General features: G+C 43.3%; 1 protein-coding gene across 1 annotated transcript in view; it reads left to right on the top strand.

The window, feature by feature from the left end:
• The window catches only part of igsf9bb (immunoglobulin superfamily, member 9Bb), a 132,522-nt gene that overhangs the window by 60,269 nt on the left and 46,410 nt on the right, over positions 1–25,843 (top strand). The window contains exons 3-5 of the mRNA XM_042343825.1: positions 934–1,080; positions 17,140–17,291; positions 24,435–24,552. Of these exons, the coding sequence (XP_042199759.1) occupies positions 934–1,080; positions 17,140–17,291; positions 24,435–24,552 (417 nt within the window). The remainder of the gene's footprint in view (positions 1–933; positions 1,081–17,139; positions 17,292–24,434; positions 24,553–25,843) is intronic.

The following is a 25,843-nucleotide window of genomic DNA, read 5'->3' as shown; positions in this document are numbered from 1 at the left end:
GTTAATGGCCTAGTCGGGAAATATTCAATCAGGAAAATTTGCTTTGTTGGCCGACCGTAAAGATTGGCCACCGTTGCCTTAACACGTAGTAACTGTGTGTTTTTTTGTGTGTGCGAATGCGGCAGCCAATTTGCACTCAGTATTTTCCCACGATCAGCCTTGAATTCAACGAACGATTTTATTTGGGGGATTTGTTGGCCAGGACAATGGGGGAAACTCCCATCTCTTTTCGAGGAGTGCCATGGAACCTTTAACCCGCACCTGAACGACAACACAAGTTGCTTTTATATATCGCCTCTCACGTCGGGAGGACGTCCCAAGGCACGAGACAGTGAAGGGGTTTGCTCCCGAGCTGATGGTTGGCGTCAAGAGGGGCGGAGAGCAAGGGGGCTGGAGGTAGAAGGATGACCAAAGGCCCGGTCGAAGAGGAATATCTTGAGACGGGCCTTGAAAGAGGCAAGGGAAGGGGCGAGGCAGAGGGGCAGAGGGAGGGGAACATGGAACAGCCCATAACTTTCTGACTTCAAAGCGTCAATGAGCGTACGTCATTTGCAATCACGGATGTGTACTATTGACAGGCGTTGACCACGGGAGCATTAGGAGTTCACCCACCTCCCTCCACCTCAATGTCACGTGTTCTGATTTCTTTCTTAATTGACCCTGATGAGTAAGGTGAGGAATTTTATCCCCAACAAGCCTGATGGGGGTATAAGGTGAACATCATTCTTACCACAAGACTACGCAGACCATCACCTTTTAAAGGCAATGAAACTGACTCCTCTTGACTGTTCCACACGGTTGAGTGTATCAACAACATGTATTTATATAGTGCCCCTCACGCATGGTAGTGTCCCAGAGCTATCGGTATCTGTGGTTTGAGACCCCTGGATTTTGCACGTGAATGAAATATTCTTGCCTTTTTTTTCTCTGTAGGTCGAGCGAGTCTGTATGAGAAGGCCTCTTTGCGTATTGACCAGCTCCGCTCTGAGGACCAGGGGTGGTACGAGTGCAAGGTGCTTATGTTGGACCAGCAATACGACACATTTCACAATGGCAGCTGGGTGTATCTCACAGTAAATGGTAAGTAACTCTGCTTGAAGCCGGTGAAACATGCTGCAGATGTGATCGACTGATTGCAGGTTCCATTTCACATCCGCATCAGTTTGTCAAACCGGGTTGTGTGTCACAAGGATGAATTCAGCGGCTGAGTAAAAATCACGCTTGATGCGTCGCTTCACTTGCACGTCGTTGATCTAAAAAGGGTGGCAGCAGATAGTCAATGACTCTCATGCATCCTGCCAATAGGGGAGAAATCCCACCTCGGTCTAGACTGACTCTATTTCAGAGCATTCAGGATTTGACAAATTGTTGAATTCAATTTGAATTTTGAAGTTGGTGACAAGAAAGCCAGCCTCACGTTGAGACTATTTACGTTGACGTTACCAAATTCTTCCCAGGACTGACAAACGTCAATCCAGTCAATCTAGACCCAAGTGCAGTTTCTACCCAAACGAAGGTAACGCTAGCAAAGGTATAATAATGTCTCTGTGGGCGAGGTCTCCCATTAGTATGGTTGTTTGATTCGTCTGATGTGATGCGCAATGTTCCATCACTGAGAACCATTTCCCAATCCCAAATACATAAAATTGTCATTCTGTATAGAAAATATTGTCGTGGCTATACAATGTCATTTTGTATTGCATTGTGTTGTACGTATTGATTGTAAGATAATATCGGGAGAGATAAAGGGGGAAGGAATGCAGCTGTTCCTCAGAGCATGTGAGTTCTCTGCACTCTCCCGAAAAGCAGAAAGGTTTTATGTGATGATTAAAAAGGCCACATTTTCCTCATGGGAGGATATTAAGGCTTTCTGCCCAGAATCTAACATTTGCGAGTGGTTCGGTAGATGTAAGCTGTGAAGAAAGCTTGCTATGCTAGGTTTAAAAATAGGGTTGAAGAATATCAAATCAATAAGGTGATGTTAACTTGTATGAATCATTGGTTATACCGCACTGTGTCCAGTTTTGGTCACCGCACTTCAGGAAGGAGGATAGAGAGGGTGCAGAGATTTACGAGGATCTTTAATTATCCAACCCCAAGAGGTGATTTGATATATGAACAGAGACTAGAGGACCTGGAGCTATTTTCTATGGAACAAAGCCAGTTGAGGGGAGAACTGTAGAGGCGTTGTAACATTATGAAGTGTTTTGTTGGCTTAGATAAACGTGACACCATTTGCACTGGTTGGTGACTTAAAGACATCAATTGGAGGTATTTAGCATGAGGGCAAAGGAGGAGATCAAGCTGATTGAGTAGATAATTTTTCTGGACATGTATTCAGTGAATGAGGAAGCACTGATCAGTGATTAAGCTCTGTTATAGTGCTGATCAGGGTCTTATGAACCTAAGTACTGAGTTATAATTGGGCTCCATATGGTCAGAACGGTGGTTCAGTTTATGAGAAATTTTATCGTAAGCCTTATTTTGACAACATAAATTCTGTAGGCCTTCTCTTGGTAGAAGAATCTTTGTGGTAGCACTATCAAAACATTTAATAATAATCTCATTGAACATCTTACATCTGTCCTAGGATCAGTCACTTTACTCCATCCCTTTCACCTGCATTGGACGTAGACTTACGTTCGGCTGTTTAATGTGGCGTTAACATCATCGACGTTCGTCTTAGATTGACTAAACATGTTGGTTTGGCAAGAGTTTGCAATTGGAGCATGTTCCTACACGCACACAGCAATATTTTCCACATGTCCTTAAATTTATGTCTCTGTGAGGTCGAACCTGCAGGTGTACACATCAGTTACTATGCAGCTGTGCTCAGACAATACAGTAAAACTCGCATAAATTTTATCTGTATAAATCATATAATCGCCTAAATCGTACTTAATAATAATAATCCTTGCATTCGCTATTGCGACTTATCACGTCTTCGAAACGTCTCAAAAACGCTTCACAGGATATACTGTAAAGCGAATTGACTGTATATTTTGTGGGCGAAACGTAGCAGCAAATTGCGCACAGCAGCGTCCCCACAAACAGTCAATTTCCTACTGGATCGATCTGAATGTATTTGCGCCAGTTCATATGAACAACAACAACAACTTGCGTTTATACGACGCCCTTCAGCCGAACGAGTCTTAATGACCACGTAGCTCGTAACACCACTACCGCACTGACTGTATCAAACGGCTCAGCTTCTCTGTACCAGCAGAGGGTTAAGGAATAGACGTAAACCGATCTACTTGGAAAAGCATTGCTACTCCACAGATGAGCGTGAGTCTTAGCAAGTAAAAAAAAGGGATGAATTGTACTTGATTCTTCAAACCAAGATATTAAGATCCTTCAGTTACAGGTCAATTGTAGTCAAAATGCACAAACGAAAGGATACCCGATGTAGACTTCAGTAAGTAATTGTTGGTGACAGTTCTAACAGAAATATCGTTAAAGACTGTTCGGGCAACAGAGCACGATATACTGAATTACACTTTCCTTTCTGTAACATGTGAAGCAGCACAATCCTATTAAATGTAAACTGTGCAATGTAATCCCAGGGCAATTTTCCTATTTTCCGTGGATGACAGTGCAGAGGAATCCTGTTAATATAAGCTTTTTTCTTTCTCTAATCCTACCCACTGTCATACATATCTGCTTTAAGGTTTTTGGTCAACAGTGAGCACAACAGTTCGTCTAATTCAATGTGAAGGACAGAAACGCACAGTGGAAACTGAGATTATCAGGTCTTGTGTCTGAGAGAGGTTTGTGTGCGCAGAGACAGCTGGGCATCTGATCCCACCATTCACATGGGCAGAGAAACGTTTACTTTCTCCGCTCGTAAAAGTCCAGACATGTTGCTCATGTCATTGTTGAGTAGTTCACCTGAAATCTGACGTGTCCTAACATTGTGGAAACTTCGGAGCACGTTGCCAATACCTGTACCATTGGCCATCTGTGCGATGTGACGGGGGCCACTGTGCATTGGGCTGTGCTCGATGCAAGCTGGGCAACTGTCGACATGCTGCTATTTACATTTATCAAATTATTGACTGAAAATGTTTTAATTAGGGAAGTGCTCAGGAGACTGTGACGAGATCAGGGTGGAGAGAGAGAGAGAGAGAGAGAGAGAGAGAGCTGGAGCTCGGAGGAGCAAGCTAGCCAGCGGGCCACGCACATGAAGCGAAATTGTCTGTTGGGATCAGAATTTTATGAGGATTGGGGTTTTAATGAGACTCCAATTTGAAGTTAAGTTTGTCGAGAGAATATAACTGAATCAACAGTTTTAGAGTAAGGTTCGAGTGGCAGTCAACATCCAGTACCTTTCCTCCACCTCCACCACATTGGGTGCCTCTGTCCGTATCTCCAGCCAACGTAGCCTAAATCCTTGTCCTCATCCTCCCAGACCAGGTCTCCCCAGCTCTGCTGCTAAGAAAATCCAACTGATTCAAAATATCCTCGCCCGAACAGTTAATAATAATCCTCGCATTTGATGTAGCAACGCAGCACGACATTGACACGTCTCAAAAGTGCTTCATAGGTTTTGCTGTCAAGCAGAATGACTTGGCCTCTGTAGGCAAGCTAGTTTGCGCACAGCGAAATGACACAACTATGCCTGGCAACGAAAGATCCATTGGCCTGATCTCAGTGATTGGAACGGTAGAGTCAACTGTCAGAAAGGAAATGGGAAATTACTCATCCAAAATTAATGTCATGAAAGCACATGTTCAGAACCCACCAACCTCATACATAGACTTTTTTAAGGAACTGACATCCAAAGTTCGCAGGGGAGAGCCATGCAACATAGTTTACCTAAATTTATAAAAGGCATTTGACCAAGTAGTGTACTGACCATTCACATCACTCGACTCCTTTACAAACTGATGCCATTAAGAATCCAGTTCCCACAATCACAGCTCCCAAACTCTAACAGAGTTTGATTTTACTGCTTTTACAGTTGATTTGCTTCTGACATTCCCGCTTCGTGTTAGATAGAAAGGCGTTAACAAGACAATAACATTTTATGGAGGAAATATAAATTTTATTACATTCTCCATGGCAACTCAGTGTGTATTCTAAAGGTTGTTGTGACCAAATCTGCGTTCTGGGCGATAGGAATAAAAAGAGACACTCGGGGAAGGAGTCGTCTATAGAAACAGAGAAACAGCAATAGGCCATTCAGCCCCTCGAGCCTGTTCCGTCATTCTATAAAATCATGACTGATCTGTACCTCAAGTCCAATTTCCCACCCTTACACCGTATCCCTTAGTACTCAAATATCTATCCACCTCAATCTTGAAGATGTGAATGGATGCACCACTTGTTAACAAGGCAGTGTACTGAGACCTTGGTGGATATACCTGAACTAGAAAGGGGTGAGAGATAGACTATTTCCTCTAAAAAAAATCCTTGCAGTTAATGTTGTGTCTTATTACGGAATTAAGACGTCAGAAAACACTTCACAAGATTTACTGTGAAGCGTAGTGACTGTATCCGTAGGTGAGCGTGGGAGTCACAAAAAACCAATTGACCAGTTTTATTTGGGAGGGGTGGGGGGGGAGGTTGTTGGTCAAGTCGCTACTTATGAAATGCTTTGATGTGTTTTTTTTTAAAAAAGCACGATTATAACCTGTTTGCCTCATATATTATGAATAGCTGCTTTGGGCAAGGAGCTGGTGACCAGTTGGAACCCATGGAATCATATCATTCATGGGTGACACCCTTGTCAAACAACAACAAATGACATTTGTATAGCGTCAGGAGGACGTCCCAAGGCGTTGGCAGGGAGAGAATCTGGGGGTGGTGGGGGGGGGGAAAGAAAAAGCAACAATCAGCAGATGTGCGGCAACGAGCAGATGGCCAAATCAAAAGCGAACGCAATTTCCAACCTTTAAAATACCTGTGAAATTGCTCCAGATGCTGGGGAACAAACAAGGCTTTGAAATATTGTTTTCACTCCGATGTTGTTCCCTGGCATTCTGTGCTGCTCGCTTGAGCACTAATCAGCTTTGCGCAGATGGAATAATGATACTGTCTGTGAATTTCCTGATCAGGAGCGTCAGCAGGAACAACGCCAAAGGATATCCTCGCCTGTGAATGAACTAGCTGTTGGCATGCTCCACAAGAATAAATGTCCTCACTAAAGCTGTGATATAATGAGTGAATAGAGATCATGCAGGAATAGGTAACACCTAACTGATTAAGCCTAGAGAGGTGTTGAAATTAATATAAAACTCCCTTTGCCTTGTCGTAAAAGTGATATGAATCTTAACATTTTATTGTGCGGTAACAGGCTGCTTTGTTTCATTTATACACTAATATATAATAAATAATAATAGCAAATTGGTCACTCAATCCACGACTGTTTGTGGGGACGCTGCTGTGCGCAATTGGCTGCCTTGTTTCGCTCACAAAATATACAGTCAATTCACTTTGCAGTATATTCTGTGAAGCGCTTTTAGACGTCTCGAAGACATGATAAGGTCCTGTATCAAATGCAAGGATTATTATTATTATTATTTAGATATCCAACTCTTACTGGTGGGGCTCATTCATTCAAATTAAAGGTCATCATTGGTATTTGTAATGTGTTCCTTGGTTCCTTGTTTGTGTGTCCAATTTTCTCCGCACCTCCTCCCAGGACATTGGACTCATTTAAGTCATATCTTGCAGATTTAATGGAAATACGGTAAATTGCTATAGTGGAAAGATGATCGGTTGATCTTACCTAAAGCAGCTGGCAATTTTCGACACTTTGAGATGTCTTTCTGATGTGAAGGATGCTATATAAACGTAAATGGTCGATTGCATTCTATGATGTCACCTGGGAGCACCTTGCTTATCTAGCCAACGCGTATGCAACAACAATTTGCATTTATATAGCGTCTTTCATTCAGGATAATGTCCCAAGAGTGCTTCACAAAGATGGGGTTTGACCGGTGAATAATTAGCGTGCTTCTGAGCAGCACCAACAGTGCCAGTCGGTACACAGCCCATTGGAACATAGATAAATGGTCTGACACAGATCTAACACCGGACGTTCAAACCACAGTCATCGCTGTCAGGCGAGGTGAATGTTTTATTTTGTGTGCATTTTAAGAAGAAGCTCACCATCAGTTTTAAATGATCCTTGTTAAATATTTCAGTGTGATTACATGCTCAATGATCACTGCATTGAAGTGTGTTACTGATGTTCTGGTGTTACCGACGCTGAAGGCAATATCGCTGTGGGATAGGAAGCCAGTGTGCATAAATCACATTAGAAATGACTGTATGTGCGAACAGACAATTCTTTGTGAGCTAAACAGATGCGGCGAGAAGGTGACTCTAATAATGAGGCCAACGAGGTGTGAAGTGCGATTCTCGCTGCAATTTGCCCTATCTGTAGCAGCAAATACTGATAATGTAATACTGATAATACTAATAAAAATAATAATGATTTGGTCACTCAATCCACGGCTGTTTGTGGGGACGCTGCTGTGCGCAATTGGCTGCCGCTTTTCGCCCACAAAATACAGTCAATTCACTTTACAGTATGTTCCGTGAAGCGCTTTGAAACGTCTAGAAGACGGTGAAAAATGCTATATCAAATGCAAGGCTTATTATTATAATGTGTAACAGACTGAAAGATAGATGTTGGGAATATCGGACCAATTGCATGATGCGAATATTTCAGTATTCCACAGCTGGGTACCGGATAGGGTTAAAAATAGTCAAACTGCATTCATTACAGTTCACTGGTAGGTTACTTGAGAACAGTCCTGCCTGGTGAATTTTTTTTTGCTGCCTTCGCAGATTTACGCTCTTACTGAAGGTTAAAGGGAGCATAATCCTCCTCTCCCACCATGTTCTGGTATATTTACAAGGGATTTACTGTATCGCTGAGTGGCTCAATAAAATTGATTTTGGATAGGCCGTGAACCCAGATCTGAGGACCGAATAAAGTAGTTTGAAACACTTGCCAGAAAATTTACATGCACCAAGAAAGGCCTGATCTCAACATGAAGGGAGTGAGCTTTGCATTGTTGAGGACTTCTTGTATGGGAGTCATTGTTTGTGAATTTCTCCGACTTGGTCCAACCAATTGAGATTGCCAAGTGACCTTCAGCGGCAGAGTCAGAATCTCATTTCGCTGTCTGAATCCTCTGCTGCTCATTAGCAGTCAAATACGCCTGGTAGCTTGTGCCTGTGTGCTCTGTTACCCACCTACGCAGACCAGGAAGGTCACAGCTACTTTGATGCTTGATCTGTGCAGTTATTTGATGTCAGGAGGGATACCGTGGGAGCACAATTGTGGCCCGTGACTGAGGAGGATTTGTTCAGGGATCCAGTCCTGATTACCATCCAATGCCACCCCCTACCCGGAAAGTGAACAGCCCGCCAACACTTTGAAGTCACACGTGAAGAAAGTACCAATGGGCTATTTTCAGTTACTTTTAGGAGAGAAAAGAACAAGTCTACTCATCGAGGGGGGCAGTCCGGCAAAATACAAAACACAAAAGAAACAAGATTATTTTTGAACACAACCAACGCAACTGAAACCTCATCCGCGCCTTCGTCGCTGGTTTCCCCAGGAATCCAGTTGTTAGTCGCTTGGCGGATTGCTTTCCGGGGGTAGCAATCAAAAAGAAAGTGGTCACTCAATCCTCGACTGTTTGCGGGACACTGCTGTGTGCAGTTGGCTTCATTTGGCAATTACCTGGCCCCGACAGTCAGCTTACCAGCAACTGAGCTAAACTGGCACTATAAAGAGAAAATTAATATCAATCAGATGCCTATTTCGAGTCGAAATATAGGATATTCAGGTTTGCAAAACTGTTCGGGGGATACCGTGCAACATTGATAAGACTAGTAGGTGTAACAGTTTGCTTCTGCAATGTAAATTTACGCCCACTTCACTGGCCAGGCTTGTTGGCCTGCAGTTCGATGGAGCCTGTGGGGAATGTTCCTGTTAAGACTGAGCAGAGGATGGATTTTTATACATGCAGAGCTACAAGCCAGAAGGTTGCCAGTGATCTTGCTGCCTGACCTAGTTAAAAGGGAACAGAATTTTCATCTTTGTGGTCCAAGGTCTCTTCAGAATCAGTGTGGCACACAGAAGGAGAATGGGAGATTACTGTAATCCTCCTCACGCGGCCTTGGAGCGTGCGTTGCAAATAATGCCCTTCCTCACCATCTTACCCAACATTTTAATTACTGATTAAGATGTGCCGATTTGATTCTTGTAGTAGAGTGACGGCGAAATTAATTACTGCTTGGAAAAAGCCGAGGCTCTTTACAACTCCGTTACTCTGTACGATTTGTGACTTTATTCATGCGTTTGAGAGTTTACAAATAAAACATTAATATTGTTGCAAATCAGACATAAATGGATTTGGAGAAACCATCTGATATCCCTTCTTGTTTTATGAAAGCGCATTTGTTTCCCACGATTTAAATAAAAGCCTCCGGATTTGCTGCTTTTAAGATATCTTAACTTGAGTTACTTACGAGTTTTTCAATCATTTGCAGATTATAATATTGAGACTTAGAAAAATTCCCTGGAACCGTTAACTGAAAGAGTTCTGGAACTCAATCAAACCACCAGCACAAATAGGATGAGATTGTAAAGAATGGAGGAGTCCAAACAAGCAGTAAATCCTGCTCATGGATTATGAATAATGAATGACGAAAGCTTTTAACAAATAATGTTTTTTTTGCACCGGAAAATAAACTGTGGAATTATAACAATATAATTTAAGAAGCTAAGAACAGAGAAAAGCCATCCAGCTCAATATTCCTCTTTCTCTTGTCTCACACCATGTGTACAGGAGAGCTCTGAAATGCCGCAGATGTCCTTTTCCAGATGAGATGTTCAGTCGCGATCCCGTCTGCCTGTTCAGATGGATGCTAACGATCTCATGGCGCTATCCAAATAAAATAAGAAATAAGGAGTTTTCTCCCAGTGTCCTGGATAACAAACCCCTCAAACAAAATTGTAAACTTGCTACGGTAAACTTCACAGGATTGATTGCAAAATGTACAGGAGTGCAAATGAAGTGAAACAGCCGAGAAGTGAATGCAAATCCTTTCCGGTTTCGAATAGCGCCATGGGATCTTTATCATTCACCCAACAGGCAGACAAGACCTCAGTTTAACGTCCGATCCGAAGGAAGCCACCTCAAACGATGTGGAACTGCTTTGGAGCGTCAGCTTAGAGTGCCAGGGCTCCAAATGCCACGTACAGCCTGAACCCACACTCATCTGACTCAGAAACTAACAAGCATCTGAGTCAGAGGGCTGCCAACTGAGCCCAGGCTGACACACTGCAGGGAATTATTCCAAATGATGTAAACTACAAGCTGAGAGCAATTTGTTTGCTTTTTTGGAACAGAATGACCGAGCACAATAAATGTGGACTGAGTTGGAATTATTCCCCCCTCCCCCACCCCAAAAAAGAAAAGGAACAGAGAGATGACTGATTCCGCAAGGAACGGAGGAATTTTAAGTGCTCTGAGTGACCACCCTGCGTGGAGGGGGCTACACAAGTGCAAGTTGTTGTTGTTGTTGAATTGGGTTTGGAACTCAGAACGCAAGGGAGTTATAGTTTTCTTTTGTTATTTTGAATTCCTGAACAGGAGCCCAACTGATAAGACGAGTTAGGAATGCTCAATGCCCCATTCTTGGGTCTCAGTTCCCTATGCCCTTTGGCATAATAGATTATTTTCTGTACTGGCAACTATTTCCGTGGCTGGAGACACACCAGGCTTTGTTCTCGTCGTCAATCTCATTAAGTACGGCACGGGTTGAATAAATGTTGAATAATTCATGTGTTGGATTTGTGTGACTCGATTCACCAACCCGAAGATTTTATTCTCCAAAGGGATCTGAGTCCGATCCCACTCGCACTGTTGATCGTGCTCGCAAGTCGACCATTCGACCAAGTGGGAAGCACTTTATGATACTTCATTGCGATCAGACATTAGACAAAATGCAGGGTTTTGAGTATCTCTGCATTTGGCTTATAATTTCATTCATCTTACCAGTTTCGTCAGCGCAATGTGCATAAAACTTGGAACTATCGTCTCATAAACCAACAGCTGAGCAGTATTAATCTCTCACTTAAGAGTTCAGTCAGATTTGCTGGTCTGATATGGTAGGACGCTGTGGCCACAGGCAGGATTACATTTGTGGGTTAAAAGGTCTAGAATAAATCAGCTTGCTTTGTACCTTTTAAGACTGACAATAATTGTTTCACACCAAATTACTGGAGCAAAAATAAGTTGCTTTCCTATTTTTGTCGATCTAGGAAACACAATTAAATCCCCGTAGAGAGAATCACCTACATAATTGACAGTATGTACCTCAGAAAACAATTTCCTGTGATTTTTATACATGTCTTTAATTGCTTGCTAGACTCATTAGTTAGAATTGGTTTTAATGGGAATCAAATGGGGCTGAATTCAAATGTTGGGATGAAGGTTTGGAAACTGCACCAAGAGTGATCCCAGAACTACGCTACTCTGAATTGTATTTAATTTAATGATCCCCACAATGTATACTCATCACAAGTACCAAATGCTCCAACGACATTAGCTGAGCTTCCTGCAAGCCGTGAAAGGTTTAGCGAAGGAGACAATCCATTCTGCGCATCAAACCTTTCCCTTCTCATAGCTCACAGCCTCAGGTCTCAGATGTTTCCAAAAAGGCAGGGGTTTAAATTGCAAACTTGAGCGCGCAAACACAGATGACACAAAACCGGCCTTGTGGTCCATTGCCAGGTGTGGCTCGAGCATCTTCAAACCCACGACCACTTGGTTGCAATAATAATAATAAATAATAGTCCTTACATTTGATAGAGTGCCTTATCACGTCTTCGAGACGTTTCGAAGCGCGTCACAGAATGCACTGTAAAGTGAGTTGACTGTGTATTTTGTGGGCGAAACTCGGCAGCCACACAGCAGCGTCCCACAAACAGTCGGGGATTGAGTGACCAATTTTTTTTGAAGGAATTCTTACCCCCCCGTACCGTACACTATTATACAGCAGTAACATGTCAGGTGTAACAGACATGTGGCCATCTGTAATAGATTGCCACACGTCTCTCATTTTGTCCCTCGGGCACAGCCTCAACATTGTCACAACTTTTTGGATTATGTTTTTGGGGTAACAATAGAAAAGCTGAATATGTAGAAAGAAACCACAGCAACCTGTTGACCTGAATCTGCACCATGCTGGCTCTGCATATCAGGATTCACTTTACTGTGGAAGGCTGCCAAACATGGCTCTTGGCATGAGGCCAAAGAAATGGATCTGTGTGCTTGTCAGTGGATGTGAAAGTGCTGAGATTTATCTCTCGAGAAACCCTTGTGACACAGCTCCTCTTTTAAATAACGCTGCTTTCAGACAGTAGAGTTTCAGTGATGTGGGTTTCAGCTGCACTGTCAAGAGGTGCCATCCTTTGGATGAGACATACAACCGAGTTCCTTTCTGATGTTAAAGATCCTACAGTTATAATAATCCTCGCATTTGATACAGAGCCTTGTCACATCTTCGAGACGTCTCAAAGCGCTTCACAGAATATACTGTAAAGTGAATTGACTGTATATTTTGTGGGTGAAACGCAGCAGCCCATTGCGCACAGCAGCGTCCCCACAAAAAGCCGTGGATTGAGTGACCAATTTATCATTTTTTTTTGAAGGAACCATTACCCCGAAAAAAGCGATCTGCCAATCAACGAATAACCGGGTTCCTACTTACTGCAACGTAAACAGAGACGTGTCGAGCAAGGAAACTTGCCTAACATTTTGCCCTGCTGGGAATTGAACTTGCGAGTGCTCTAACCACTGAGCTACATGGCTGTACAACTCGAAAGGAGAAGGGAGTTGCACTTGCAACAAGACAGAATAACAGGAGGAGATAGGTTTAGAGTTGTAAAGGGCTATTGAAGGACAGACATCAGGAAGTTTTTCTTTACACGGAAAGCAATCAGCGACTGGAATAGGTTGGCAGGAAAGGTGGTAGAGGCCAGGACACAGCTTGACGCTATGATGGAGGAAAGGAACGGTGGGTTTCTGGAAAGATGAGATCGGAGGGGTCAAGGAGCCACACCTCCCTTCATCCAAAACAATCTCGTGATCTCCTGAGTTATCAAAATGTGTTGAGCAGATAAACGCCTGGTAACCCTACGTTTCAACAGCACCATCTACAGCCCTGATATCAATCCATTATTCATCTCAGTAGTTTACTAGAAAGCACGGTGCATATTGTTGCAAGTCTTGCCGATCTGCTATGTGGGTCTGTTCTCGTAATGAATATTAACCCACCTTTAAATTTGAGGAAAAATCGGGTCTGTCAGGCACCGCTCTCATATCCATGTGCCCACTGCTTATTTCATGAGGTTCTTGGGTTAATTGGCTGCCTCGTTTGGCCCACCACATATGCGGTCAATTCACTTGACAGTATATTCTGTGAAGTGCTTTGAGACGACTCGAAGACGTGATAAGACGCTATATCGTATGCAAGGATTACTAGTAGTAGTATTATTGCAGTACTATACTACATACTACATGTACTACTATACTACATACAGATCTGGTCCCCGCAATGTAAGGCCAAGGCCTGGTAGCAGTGCAGAGGAGGGTGTGAAGCTGATCCCCAATCATACAGGAATCAGCTATGACCAACCGGCAAACAAGCTCTTCAGTCTTGTAAGAAGACATCTCAGTTGTCTTCGGACAGTTGTTCGACATTTTAAAATGAGATTGAAAAAGTAAACCCAGATCAATACTTTAGGATGCAACAAGAGGACATAGGTTCAGAGTTGTTAAGGGCAATTTCAGGACAGGCACCAGGAAGTTTTTCCTTACACAGAGGGCTGGAGCAGGTTGCCAGGAAGGGTGGATGTGCCCAGGCTTTCCAGGGTTAGGGATGGGGTGCCTTGGGGAACGATTGCACACTGTAAAACTGGTGAATAGAAACAGGAGTAAGCCCTTCAGCCCATTGAGCTGATCTGTACCTCAGCTCCAATTACCGCCCTTGCCTCATATCCCTTGATATCCTGACCTTGCAAACCAAACGATTGCTTACTTGCTTGTTTGTTTGTTTTCTTGTTTGTCTTTTTCTTTGCAGCACCTGGAACTCTAAACTGGTGAGCCAGGGAGGAGTGTGGAAACAGACCTTTGATTGGCAAGGCCACAGAGTTTCTGTTCTTGGGGATGTTCTTTCCTTGCATGCCATGCTGACGCCAATGAAGGCTAAGATCAGTGCAGGCACAAGACAAGTTTTATTCTTCAGCTGTTCTCCAAAGGTTTCCAGAGAGTTTGAAGACTTTTAAAGCAAGCCGGATATCTGTCACACCGTTAGAAATGTCATTTTGCTGCAGGAACATTTTATAGCGAGTCTTATCGAACTGAACTGAAGTGAGCAGTCATTAATACCCTTCGCTGAGTCGTGATAAACTGCATTGTTACAAACTAAAACTCCACACTGTGCAGCGAATGATTGTTCACGATACTCATGGAAAAGTTTCCGTAAGCGATCGATTGAATTTAATCAAAACAAATTGATATAAATAATAAAAAATAATCCTTGCATTTGATACAGCGCCTTATCACGTCGTCGAGGCGTCTCAGAGCATTTCACAGGATATTCTGTAAAGTGAATTGACTGTACATTTCGTGGGTGAAACCCAGCAGCCAATTGCGCACAGCAGCGTCCCCACAAACAGTCGTGGATTGAGTGACCAAATTATTAGATTATAATAAGTAAAACAATTTCAATCTTGAAAACTACCAAGAGGTGAGAGATGCTCTGTTTCTTAATAGATTCAAGGATAATTAGGGCTTTGAATCTGCAAGAGAACGTCTAACAGTTCAACTTGCAAATATAAGTAATTTCTCACCGAAAAACATCTTCTGGCCAGTAGCGAGAATCGTTAACATTGTGAGAAGGTCACATTGGGAAGATTATTGTGCTGTGATGGAAAGGAAGTTGCCAGATGAGGTTTCCAACTGCAACAGCTCTTCCTCAGAGCAATAAACTGCAGCGAGCAGATGGTCTGTTCAACTGCAGCTAATCGGAATACAGGACTTGGATTCTGTACTGCCAGCAATCACATCAGTCCCTTCATCAATCTCCTCGTTAATGCATTGAGCAACGCATTCGATCAGAAAGTATTGTACTGAGGGAGCTGAGGTGCCTCAATTCTTCATCGAGATTTGGAGCAAAACTATTTAGCGCAATATTTGGAGCCGAGCAAGCAGAATGACAGTGAGATCTTTTTAATGTCAATCGTTTTATAACAATACTAACAATAACAATCCTTGCGTTTGATACAGCGCCTCATCACGTCTTCGAGACGTCTCACAGCGCTTCACGGTGTACGCTGTAAGGTGAATTGACTGCGTGTTTTGTGGGCGAAAGGCGCCAGCCCGTTGGGCGCAGCAGCGTTCGCCCACGCACACAGCCGTGGATTGAACGACCGAATTCTTCTTATTATTTTTTTTGAAAATGTCATTCGTTGATTTTTGTTGCCAAAAAGGTATCTGGAATTCAATTGGCAAAGATGAAAAGAATGGCACAAACAATGCAAATGTGTAAGATGGGAGAGAGAGAGAGAGAGAGAGAGAGAGATTAACGTTTGCCTTGGATGCTTTGCCCCAGATGGAATGACTTCATCCTTTGTCCATTTCTCAATTCTGCCTCAGGAATTCAATCAGTTGCTTAATGGTAAAAAGAAAAAAAGAAGTATAGATTAAATGCTGCTGTTTTTAAATTAAACTCAGGACCACTTGATTAAAAAAGCTGTCTCAGTTGTACTCCAGTGAGAATCCTCCAAAGAAGGTAATCTGAAGTATGCATATTTACATATATTAATGTGTATGTGATTATTACATGATGTGTGTGTGTACATATATAAGTCCGGTAGCTCAGTGGTTAGAGCGCTCGCCTCTCAAGTGAGAGGACCAGGGTTCGATTCCCATCAGGGCGAAATGTTGGGCAAGTTTCCTTACCCCACACGCCTCTGTTTGCCAAGCAATAAGTAGGAAACCCTGTTGTTAGTCGATTGGCAGATCTTATTTCCGAGGGTAATAATTCCTTCCAAATCAATAAAAAATCATTTGGACACTCACTCCACGACTGTTCGTGGGGACGCTGTGCTGTGCGCAATTGGCTGCCGCGTTTCACCCACAAAATATACAGTCAATTCACATTCCAGTGTATCCTGTGAAGCGCTTTGAGACGCCTCGAAGATGTGATAAGACGCTATATCAAATGCAAGGATTATTATTATTATTATATCAATATATTCCAACCAGCACTACCACCTACTATGTAATGCTCTAGGATCCTCCCAGGTATCTGATAGAGACAACAGAATTCTCTTCTACAGCTCTCCAGCGCAAAGTCTCACTGTTTCAAAACATTTCTCTTCACTACAACGTCATTCATTGCACATATCCTCCATCTCAATCATGTGAAACACGAGTAACAATTCGAGGTGTCATTAGCCAGAGCATTAAAGGAAATTTTCTTGATCGCTGTATGTCTGGTAAATTAAATCCTTTTGTTGCAACTTATGGTGCATCATTATGGTTGTGTGGTTTTCAAGAGATACAATTCAAAGGCTCATTAATCTTGTTTACAATTGCTGAACATTCCTTTAGTGAAACAGTCTTTTTAATGCTCTTTATCTCTCATTTATATGGCAATTCCAGCAACTAAATACTAAATGTACGCTGATTCAGCAGACGAGTTGTTTAGTTTTAATGATCTGACCAATAACGCTGTCCTGTCTCATTTAGGAAAGAATTTATTCGCAGCCGGGTGTAAGAATTTAAGCTTTGTTGTACGGCACAATGGTGAAGCAGTCAAGCCACTTGCTGTTCCCATGCTGATTGTAGATTAAATCAATACAGCATCTACTCAATCAAACACTTAGCTGGTTGAGAAATGGTATTGAATCAAAGACCGGAATGACTAACCGGTGACTGTGCTTTGGGAGGAGTCCGGTCTCTTCGAAGCCAACTCAGTGGTAAACTTGTCAACAGCCGCAAACGTGTTGGCTCAGAGGCGAGAGTTGCTACTAACCGATCCCAGGCTGACACCTCGACGTTCAATTAATCTGAGCGCATCCGTTCTTTCTCTTTCCAGCGCCACCGACGTTCACGGAGACCCCTTCACCCTACGTGGAAGCCAAGGAAGGGAGCAGCATCACCCTCACATGTACAGCTTTCGGAAACCCCAAGCCTGTCGTCAGCTGGCTCCGGGAGGAAAAACTGCTGGCAAATGATCGGAAGTACACGGTAAGAGCAAGGATGAGGAGAGCTGTTCAGTAACTAGCACTTTTTTTTATAGAACTCATTTTTAGCTCTACAGATAATAATAATAATAATAATAATCCTTGCATTGATATGGCCCCTTATCACGTCTTCAAGACGTCTCAAAGCTCTTCACGGGATACACTGTAAATTGCAGTGACTGTGTATTTTGTGGGTGAAACACGGCGGTGTCCCACAAACACTTGTGGAGTGAGGGACCAAATTATTATTATTTTTATTATTATTATCAGTACCATCATTGCACTTCAATCAAGTTGCTATTTGACCTCCATTCACTTCTGTTGTTACATTGCTCAGTTCATAGCATTATAGGTTTCGCCCTGCTCGGGAATCCAAGAATATTATTATCATATTATTTATATTAATATATGCCAGCTTCTCCTTTCTCTCTCTCTTTCTACCTCTGCTCTGTTATCTCTGTGAATCTTTCTCTCTCTGACTCTTTCAAACTTTCTATTTCTCCCTCCGAACCTGGATGAAATATCAATATCCCTGACCCTGTCTGTTAAAGACTTCTGCTACCGGCAAAATAATTCTGTTGGTGTGTACGTGCAAAAATTGGTGGGCTTGCAAGAGAAATATAGAACCAGGAGGAGGCCATTCAGCCCCTCGAGCCATTCTATAAGATCGTGGATGATCTGTACCTCATGTCCGATTACTCGCCCTTGCTCCGTTAGGTCAGCAATGTACACACTTCTTCTGCTGGTGTTTTAACAGGCCCTTATTCAAACTGCATTGGAATCGTATGTTGATGAGCAAACATAGAGATAATTGGCGCAGGGATAACCTTCGAAGTCATGGAGTAAAAGCGGGGATGATTTTTTTGGAAAAACGGGCGACAGTGACACAAACGTGAGGCTGAATAATAATAATAAAGTGCCTAATGGCCTCATCTCCAATCACAAGTTCTCCCCTCAAAGTGACAACGCACTTCATTTGGTTGTCAAATCCAATACTATTTGATTTAAACCTTTTTCAAAATAAATTCAAAGTTTCATTTTTTTAAAACAAAACGTTTACGTGAAGGGAAATCCCATTCTGAGAGCACAATGCTCCCCGCACCTGTGGCCTGCAAGCTCAATGATCCAAGGTTTGGACATTACTTCAGTGAAGCGAGTAGAAAACGTACGGAACAGACTCCCTAGAGAGACGGAAGGTGGAAGCAGAAAATGTTGTTTGTTTCGAGAACAAATCCGATAGATTTCTGCTAGAAAATAACATCTGGGGATGCAGTATAGAGTTTGGGACGCGCCATGGCAAGCAACTGCCAGGATGGTTGGAAGGCAAAGTAGGCGGACCTTGGTCTTCTTTTGCCCAGCAACTTCTTAACGTTCTTAAATGTGTTACCTGAGCTGTGTAGAATTAACCGAGCATGTGTTACCTCGCGGTGTGCTGCTTGGCAACCGGATATTTCATTTCCCCAAAATGAGACGACAAAATTGTCTGAGGTAGGAATGGTGTAACTACCAGAGCTCCTGACTTATAAGCGAGGCACGGGAAGAACACAGCCTCTAATAGTCCGTTTAGAGATTCCAGTTGAGCTAAGGTTCTTCCGTGAATGTTAACTCACAACAACAGTCAAATTGGAGGAGCAAGCGCAACCAGAAAAGACACCAGTTTCTTCTTACACAGCGACTGAGTAAGAAGGCCAACGACAACTAAAACCTTCTCTCCTGCCAGAGAGAGAGACCACACAGCTCATAGAAGTGAGCCACAGCGCTGCACAGTAGTAACTCGAGATTTGTTGTTGGGCGAGACTCGACAGGTTTAGAGGCTTAAAAACATGCACTAACGTTCTGAGGGGATAGCGCACGTCTCATTAGCCGTAACATGACACATCGCGCTCTGGGAAACTCTTGACGGGTTGGGATAAACGGGAGAGAAGGCATCAGGGAAAGTCAGTCATTTGTGTGCGTCTCTCCAACAAACAGATGTCCCCACATCAACTGAATTTGGCTTTGGCTCAAATGAACTACCCCGAGAATACAGCTCGGTTTGGTTTTTGATTTGTTTTATTCGATGGGGGTTTAAAAGAGTAAAAGCAGGTTGGTGAACTGTGGGAAAATGGAATCTCTAGTCGCGGTGAACAAATGCCTCAAAGACGTTAGACCCACTGCAAATACACAGTCACTACATTTTATTGTAAATTCTGTGAAGCTGTCTTGACATTTCAACGATGTGATAATAATAATAATAATAATAATATGGTACTATAACAAGTGTAAAGGTTATTCACCCACAAATTGTACCGTCAATTCGCTTTGCAGTATATTCTATTCTGTGAAGCGCTTTGAGACGTCTCAAAAAAGGTGATCAGGCGTTCGATCAAAGGCAAGGATTGTTATTATAAATACAAGAACTTGATAAGTTGCACGCAAGTGGACTTGGCTTGTACAGCTGTGAAAACCTTTTCGTTTTGACACCCAAGGGGAACAAAAATAAAACACATTTGATTTGACTGAAGTGAATCTAGTTTCGTACATTCAGTGAGTGTCTATTTCTGGAGTGATTCACTGGGAGCAGTGCACGTAACAATGATAAATGCTCATGCCTTCGATTTTTGTCATTTTTTTTTAAAAGAAAAGAACCTTTTTATGATAAGCCAAATTTCTCATTTGCTCGGCTCGGTTCCCGACTCGTTCATCTTTCTTAAAATGTAAAGGCTTTTAGTGCATAGCCGGGTTGGCCTTATTATCAGTGTTTCGATTTGCAGGTATAAGAAATGAAATAAGCTTAATAATAATAATAATAATAATAATGCTTGCATTTGGTATAGCGCCTTATCACATCGTTGAGACAATGTGTACAAAGTTATATTCATCTTAAATCCAGCCAAGTGCAGTCCCCTGCCATAGCCCGATCTAGGCATCAGCTAAAGTACGTGCTTACACTGGGGAGCAAGCACCGCAGAATTTATTGTAACAGGTTGTCAAGACCTAAGGGACAGTAAAGGCTTTCAAAGGTTGCCATTAATTGCTTCATATCGTGCCCTCGACATAGAACGAGACGGAAGCAGGCACACAAAGGATACTGGAGTTAAGCTGGTGGTATTTATTTCTTCGGGTCTCTTCGGTGAGGTCCACTAATTGCTCAGCTTGCAGTGGAAAATTGTTGCTTTGCTTTGCTTTGCCGCACGCTGCCATTTCAACGAAGTGTCCGCGTTTGAAAGGAACAGCACCTCTTTATCGCCTAAGCTCGATGACGCCAATTGAGTTGCAAATTTTCAGCTGAGGCATATTTAAGGTCCCCTCGTGAGTCGTTTGAATTGCACAAATGGTTTTCGCTTTCAAGCCCGTCACAAAGCAACATCAAATCCTGACCTCTCGGACAATGAATTAAAGATCGCCCGGAGTGCCACCGCGCAAGGTGAAGACAATAAAGCAATGTGAGAACTGTGGCTACCATTCTCCTAGCGCTGTGCTTATTGCCATGGCTGCAGAAATAGCCCGTGGACAACTAATAAAGCGAAGCTTTGAGCAGGTTTCCTCGCTCCACACACCTCTGTTTACCCAGCAGTAACCCAGTTGTTAGTCGATTGGCGGATCACTTTTCCGGGGGTAATAACTCCTTCAAATAAAATAATAATAAATTGGTCACTCAAATCCACGACTGTTGGTGGGACGCTGTTGTGCGCAATTCGCTGCCGCGTTTCGCCCACAAAATATACAGTCAATTCACTTCACATTATGTCTCGAAGACGTGATAAGGTGCTATATCAATTGCAAGGATTATTATTGCAATAAAGGTCTTCATTCCCCTCATATCTCATGACTCCTACTTCCCACTCCACCTCTCTTGCTGTGGCTCTCTGCATTACTTCGTACGACCTAGAGAGAGAGAGAGAGAGAGAGGCATTGCTGAGAGCGACGGGAAAGTGGTGACACTAATAGCCCATTGCCCCCCCCCAACCAGCTGCTTGCATAGAACTAAGGACTCACCCCAAAATATGATCTGCCTTAGGGCCCCCAGATAGCTTAATCTGTTTCCCTGGGAACCTTGTCCCATCATCCAGCATATAAAACCCAGCAATGATTGACTGATATATATATCCTGAGTAATCCACCAACCGGTTTTATTACTTGTCCCATTTGAGGCCATTCTCATATCACAGTAATACCTGTAACTAGATTTATATACAATCTGTAATTAGATATACATGAAACCCTGTCGTGTTGCTTTCAGAGGTGTCTGATTCCCCTTTGTATTTGCTGATTTATTCTCTTAAGATCTTCAGGCATGATTTCACACAGAGTGAGAAAGTGACGACAGATTCTGATCCATGGATAGAGGGCGGCAGGCAAACTTCTCATGCCTGAAATGTCGTCTCACTTTGGCCTGAAACAAATCGGAAAACCAAGCTAAACAGAGGCAGATTACACCTTGACGTAACACGCTGTCAGGGTGTGTGAATGATGAAGTGATGCAGTGTTCTGTGTTGGAACACAAAGCGGTGGCTGACCAGCAGAGGTAGCGGTAAACAGTGAATACAAATGATGCTTTGTGTAAGGAGCCATCGTACGAGGGAGTGCAGCAGCGCAATTAACATGAGACATGGCAACAACCCGCGGAACGCAGTTGTCAGCTGTTAATGGTTGCTGAGCGCACAGGAACTCAGAAGACGAGCTGAGAATGCCAAACATCACTGCGAAGTGTCCGTTTCACAATCTGCAAATGTCACTCAGAACCAAAGAAAACTACTGTATTAACAGTGCAGTCACACACCATCACTCCCACACTGCAGCAAGCTTCCCAATTGTGGCATTGCTTTTAATCTTATTGCACAAATAATATGTGGTGGTTGCCTGAGAAACCCCAAATCCTCCCCCGGCCCCCCTCCCCCACCGCCCCCCCAAAGTATGACTTTTTTAGTTTTATCATCTTGTGCATTTTTTTCCAAAGATTAATCCGTCATTTTCTAAATCGCCTTTTTATTCTCTCCCCTCCATTATTAAAGCTCCCCACCTGACCTACCTTTCACAGACCCATGCTGGCTGACTCCCTGATCAGCTTAGTTTATCCAATTGTTCATTTATTCTGCCCTTCGTGATGTAATTCACGTTTCACAGAGGCGGTTTCAGACTTTCAAACTCTAAAGGGCTCAGCGCCAGCATTCAGTGAACCCACCCTCGCCCACACACTCCACAATAAATCTCTAAATCTCTCACGGTGAAAGCTTCTGTGCTTGTGCTTGTTCTCAAGAGGGTTGATTTAGGTATAAGCTCAGCTGTTTGGCTTCCCTCAGACATAGACTTGATCCCTCTGTCCCCGTGTGCAATTGACAGCCGCGTTTCGCCCACAAAATAAACGGTCAAGCGCTTTGAGATGGCTCAAATTATTATTATGCCCCGTGTTACTCCAAGCCTTTCTTGCTAGCTGCGTCCTTGATGAATTTCTCTGCGTCTCTTTCTAGAACGGCAGTATATCCTTCCTATAGGAAGTAGCCCAAGCTAAACACAATACTCCAGATGAGATGTATAACCGTTGTGCCTAGTTTTTAGCAGATGCCTTCTGATTCTCCTCTGTCTGTCATCCAAGTGGTTCTGTCAAAACATGCCATTAGGAAAGCTACATCTGACCTACCTTTCACAGACCCATGCTGACTCTCTCCCTGATCAGCTTAATTTATCCGACTGCTGATTTGCTCTGTCCTTGATGATGTGTTTCACGTTTTACAGAGGAACTTTCAGACTTTCAAATTCTAAATGGCTCAGTTGGGCTTTGCTGCTTCAAAAGGATCAGACAAGATACAAATACAACATTACATTTGTGTAGCACCTTTACGTCGGGAGGACGTCCCAAGGCTTTGGATAGTCAGGGATTAGGACCTGAGCAGGCGGTGGGGTTGGGATCAGGGAGGGTGGAGGGCGGGTAGGGTAGGGAGAAGGCTGACAGCACGGTCAAAGATGAGGGTCTTGAGACATCTCTTGAAGGAGGCAAGAGAGGGAGCGAGGCGAAGGGAAGGTGGGATGGAGTTCCAAACACTCATTTTCTTTTTAAAACTAATGAAATTGCATTTCTCACAAATAGTATTTGGACTCTCGTGTGATTTTCTGCAGCAGGTTGGATGTTCCTGTGCACTGTATCAGGGAAAAAAAAGCAGCTGTTTTGTTCAGAAGCCCGTTCTGTGACAACCTGAAACATAACTCAGTGTAGCATCCGAGTAGTCCAAATATTTGCTGGAAAATATGGTCCATTGGGTAATATGTAGGTAAATCATTCCTAAATTGTTCTTAACATCTGCCTTTGATTCTATGTCTGACAGAATGGACAATGATTGTAATTAAAGTTATAAATGAAATGCATTCAGACAGTCTCCATGGACACAACACAAAACCACCCACCAATCAACAGTAATTAGCCCTAATGTGTCCAAGAGAAATCGCAGTGTAAGAATCAGGAATTTAGGAAATAAAAATGTTGTGTTGACATATTCCAGGAGTACCAGGGGACACACCTCGGCAATTTACAGTGAAGGGCACACAATATTCAATGGTCTTCTTCAAGACCCTTGTCTTCGACAGCGCCTTCGGTCACCCTCCTTCCCCTACCCTCCCCGCCCTCCACCCCTCTTGATCCTAACCACTAGCTCGGATGCGGATTCCTGACTGTCCAACGCCTTGGGACGTGAAAGGCCCTGCACAAATGTAATTTGTTGTTTGCTGTTGCTATTCTGGCAAATACTGTTCTGAATACGAGTGTCATCTCCTGTTTTGCACTACTCTCCTTCATCTAACGTAGTGCACAGATATCTTGTTGGCTTGTAGCATCGGAATGTTCATTTTGGAAATGCCGTTGTTTGAGGAAATGTGTACTGAGAAGATGCCATTTGGTCCATCAAGTCGTCTTCCTACTCAGAGAGCAACACAAACCCTCGCCCTCTGAAAGAAGGTTGCACAGAAACAGTACAGAGCTGCAGCCAGTGCTCTTTTCTGAACACACCATTCATCGTGTCTGGTTTCAGACCCAATTTCTGATTTGTTTCCACGTGCCTCTGTTCACCCTAGCAGTAAGCAGGAACCCGGAGATGCTAGTCGAGCAATCACAAGGTTGTCTCTTAGTCTTTTTCTCGTAATTCTGCCACTAACACAGCTGTTTATCTCTTGACAGGTGAGCGATGGAAGTCTTACCATTTCATCAGTGGGCAGGAAGGACCGTGGAGCCTACACGTGCCGCGCCTACAGTATTCAGGGAGAGGCTGTTCACACAACAAGACTGTTGGTTCAAGGTAACCCTTTATACGCAGCGCTGATGGATGATTCCCCGTAGCAACATTCAAATATTTTGTCTGAACCTTTTGACGACAGACAGCAAGATTCTGTACCAGATGGGGGGGGAGCAAAATAGTTTTAAATAAAAATACTGTAAATAATTGAGCATTTAGAAACATAGGAACAGGAGGAGGCCATTCAGCCCCTCGAGTCTGTCCTGCCATTCTGTAAGATCATGGCTGATCTGTACCTCAAGTCCAATTACCCACCCTTGCTCTGTGTCCCTCAATACCCTGACCTACCAAATATCTCTCCACCTCCGTCCTGAAAATGTAAATGGATTTGCTCAGTTATGTTTCGTAAAAAGTCTGTTCTTTAGGATTCCAAACCTCCAAAGAGATTGGCTTCCAAACCTCTTGGATCTTCTTTTGCCTAAGCAAATTCTTATGTTCTTATTATCTGGGAATACAGTGTATAGTTTGGGATACGACGTGCCAAGCGACTGCCAGGATAGTGGCAGACGAACTAGATGGACCTTGGTCTCTTTTCGCCTCGCAAGTCCTTATGTTCGTATGCTCCCATTCCAAATGGAAGAGGTCCCTATCTATTCTTGCTACTGTGGCAGAGATAGGAGTACATCTTTAACGCCGTATTTATGCTGCGCTTTTCATGATTAAGACGCAGTACAATTTGGAGTCTGGCAGCATGACTTGGAAGCAATCAAGCATCATTGCCTGAAACCTCCTTAGGAGCCATTTTGGCATTGGATCAGTTCATCACAATTCCAATCTCAACACCCCGGATTGCGAATCCGCTCCCAAATAGGATTCGTTGGATGATCAGCTGTGCTCAGTGTCGGTAAAGAGCTCAGCACATGATTAGTTTAGATCACAATCCCAGATTTATAAGTACATTAACATGTGCTCCCACCCCCAACCCCTCCCCGCTCCCCCTCTGTTTCACAGGCTGTGCTTAGTGCGAACGCAAGGATCTCTGAAATGTTCGTGTCTAACAGCCTCCAGCTAATGCAATTAGTAGTGAAACATATAAATCAGGCTCGCTACTCCACAATGATCTATTCCTGCAGACACGATCATTTTGCTTCCAGTTGTAGAAACCAGCACCGGTCAACTGTGGGGCACAAGGCAAGTAATTAACGTCCGATCCCAGCCATCTAAAGCAGCCCTGTCAATCTCTTTGACCTGGGATCAGTTCACTTTTCTTCGACAAATGTGCTGTCTTTTTATTAATAAGCCTGTAGCTCAGTGGTGAGAGCACTCGCCTCGCAAGCGAGAGGACCTGGGTTCG

The sequence above is a fragment of the Callorhinchus milii genome, unplaced genomic scaffold (assembly GCF_018977255.1).
Source record: "Callorhinchus milii isolate IMCB2004 unplaced genomic scaffold, IMCB_Cmil_1.0 Scaffold25, whole genome shotgun sequence".
In the NCBI taxonomy this organism is placed as follows: domain Eukaryota; kingdom Metazoa; phylum Chordata; class Chondrichthyes; order Chimaeriformes; family Callorhinchidae; genus Callorhinchus; species Callorhinchus milii.
The sequence above is the reverse complement of the archived record's forward strand: the minus strand, read 5'-3'. Positions and strand labels throughout refer to the sequence as shown.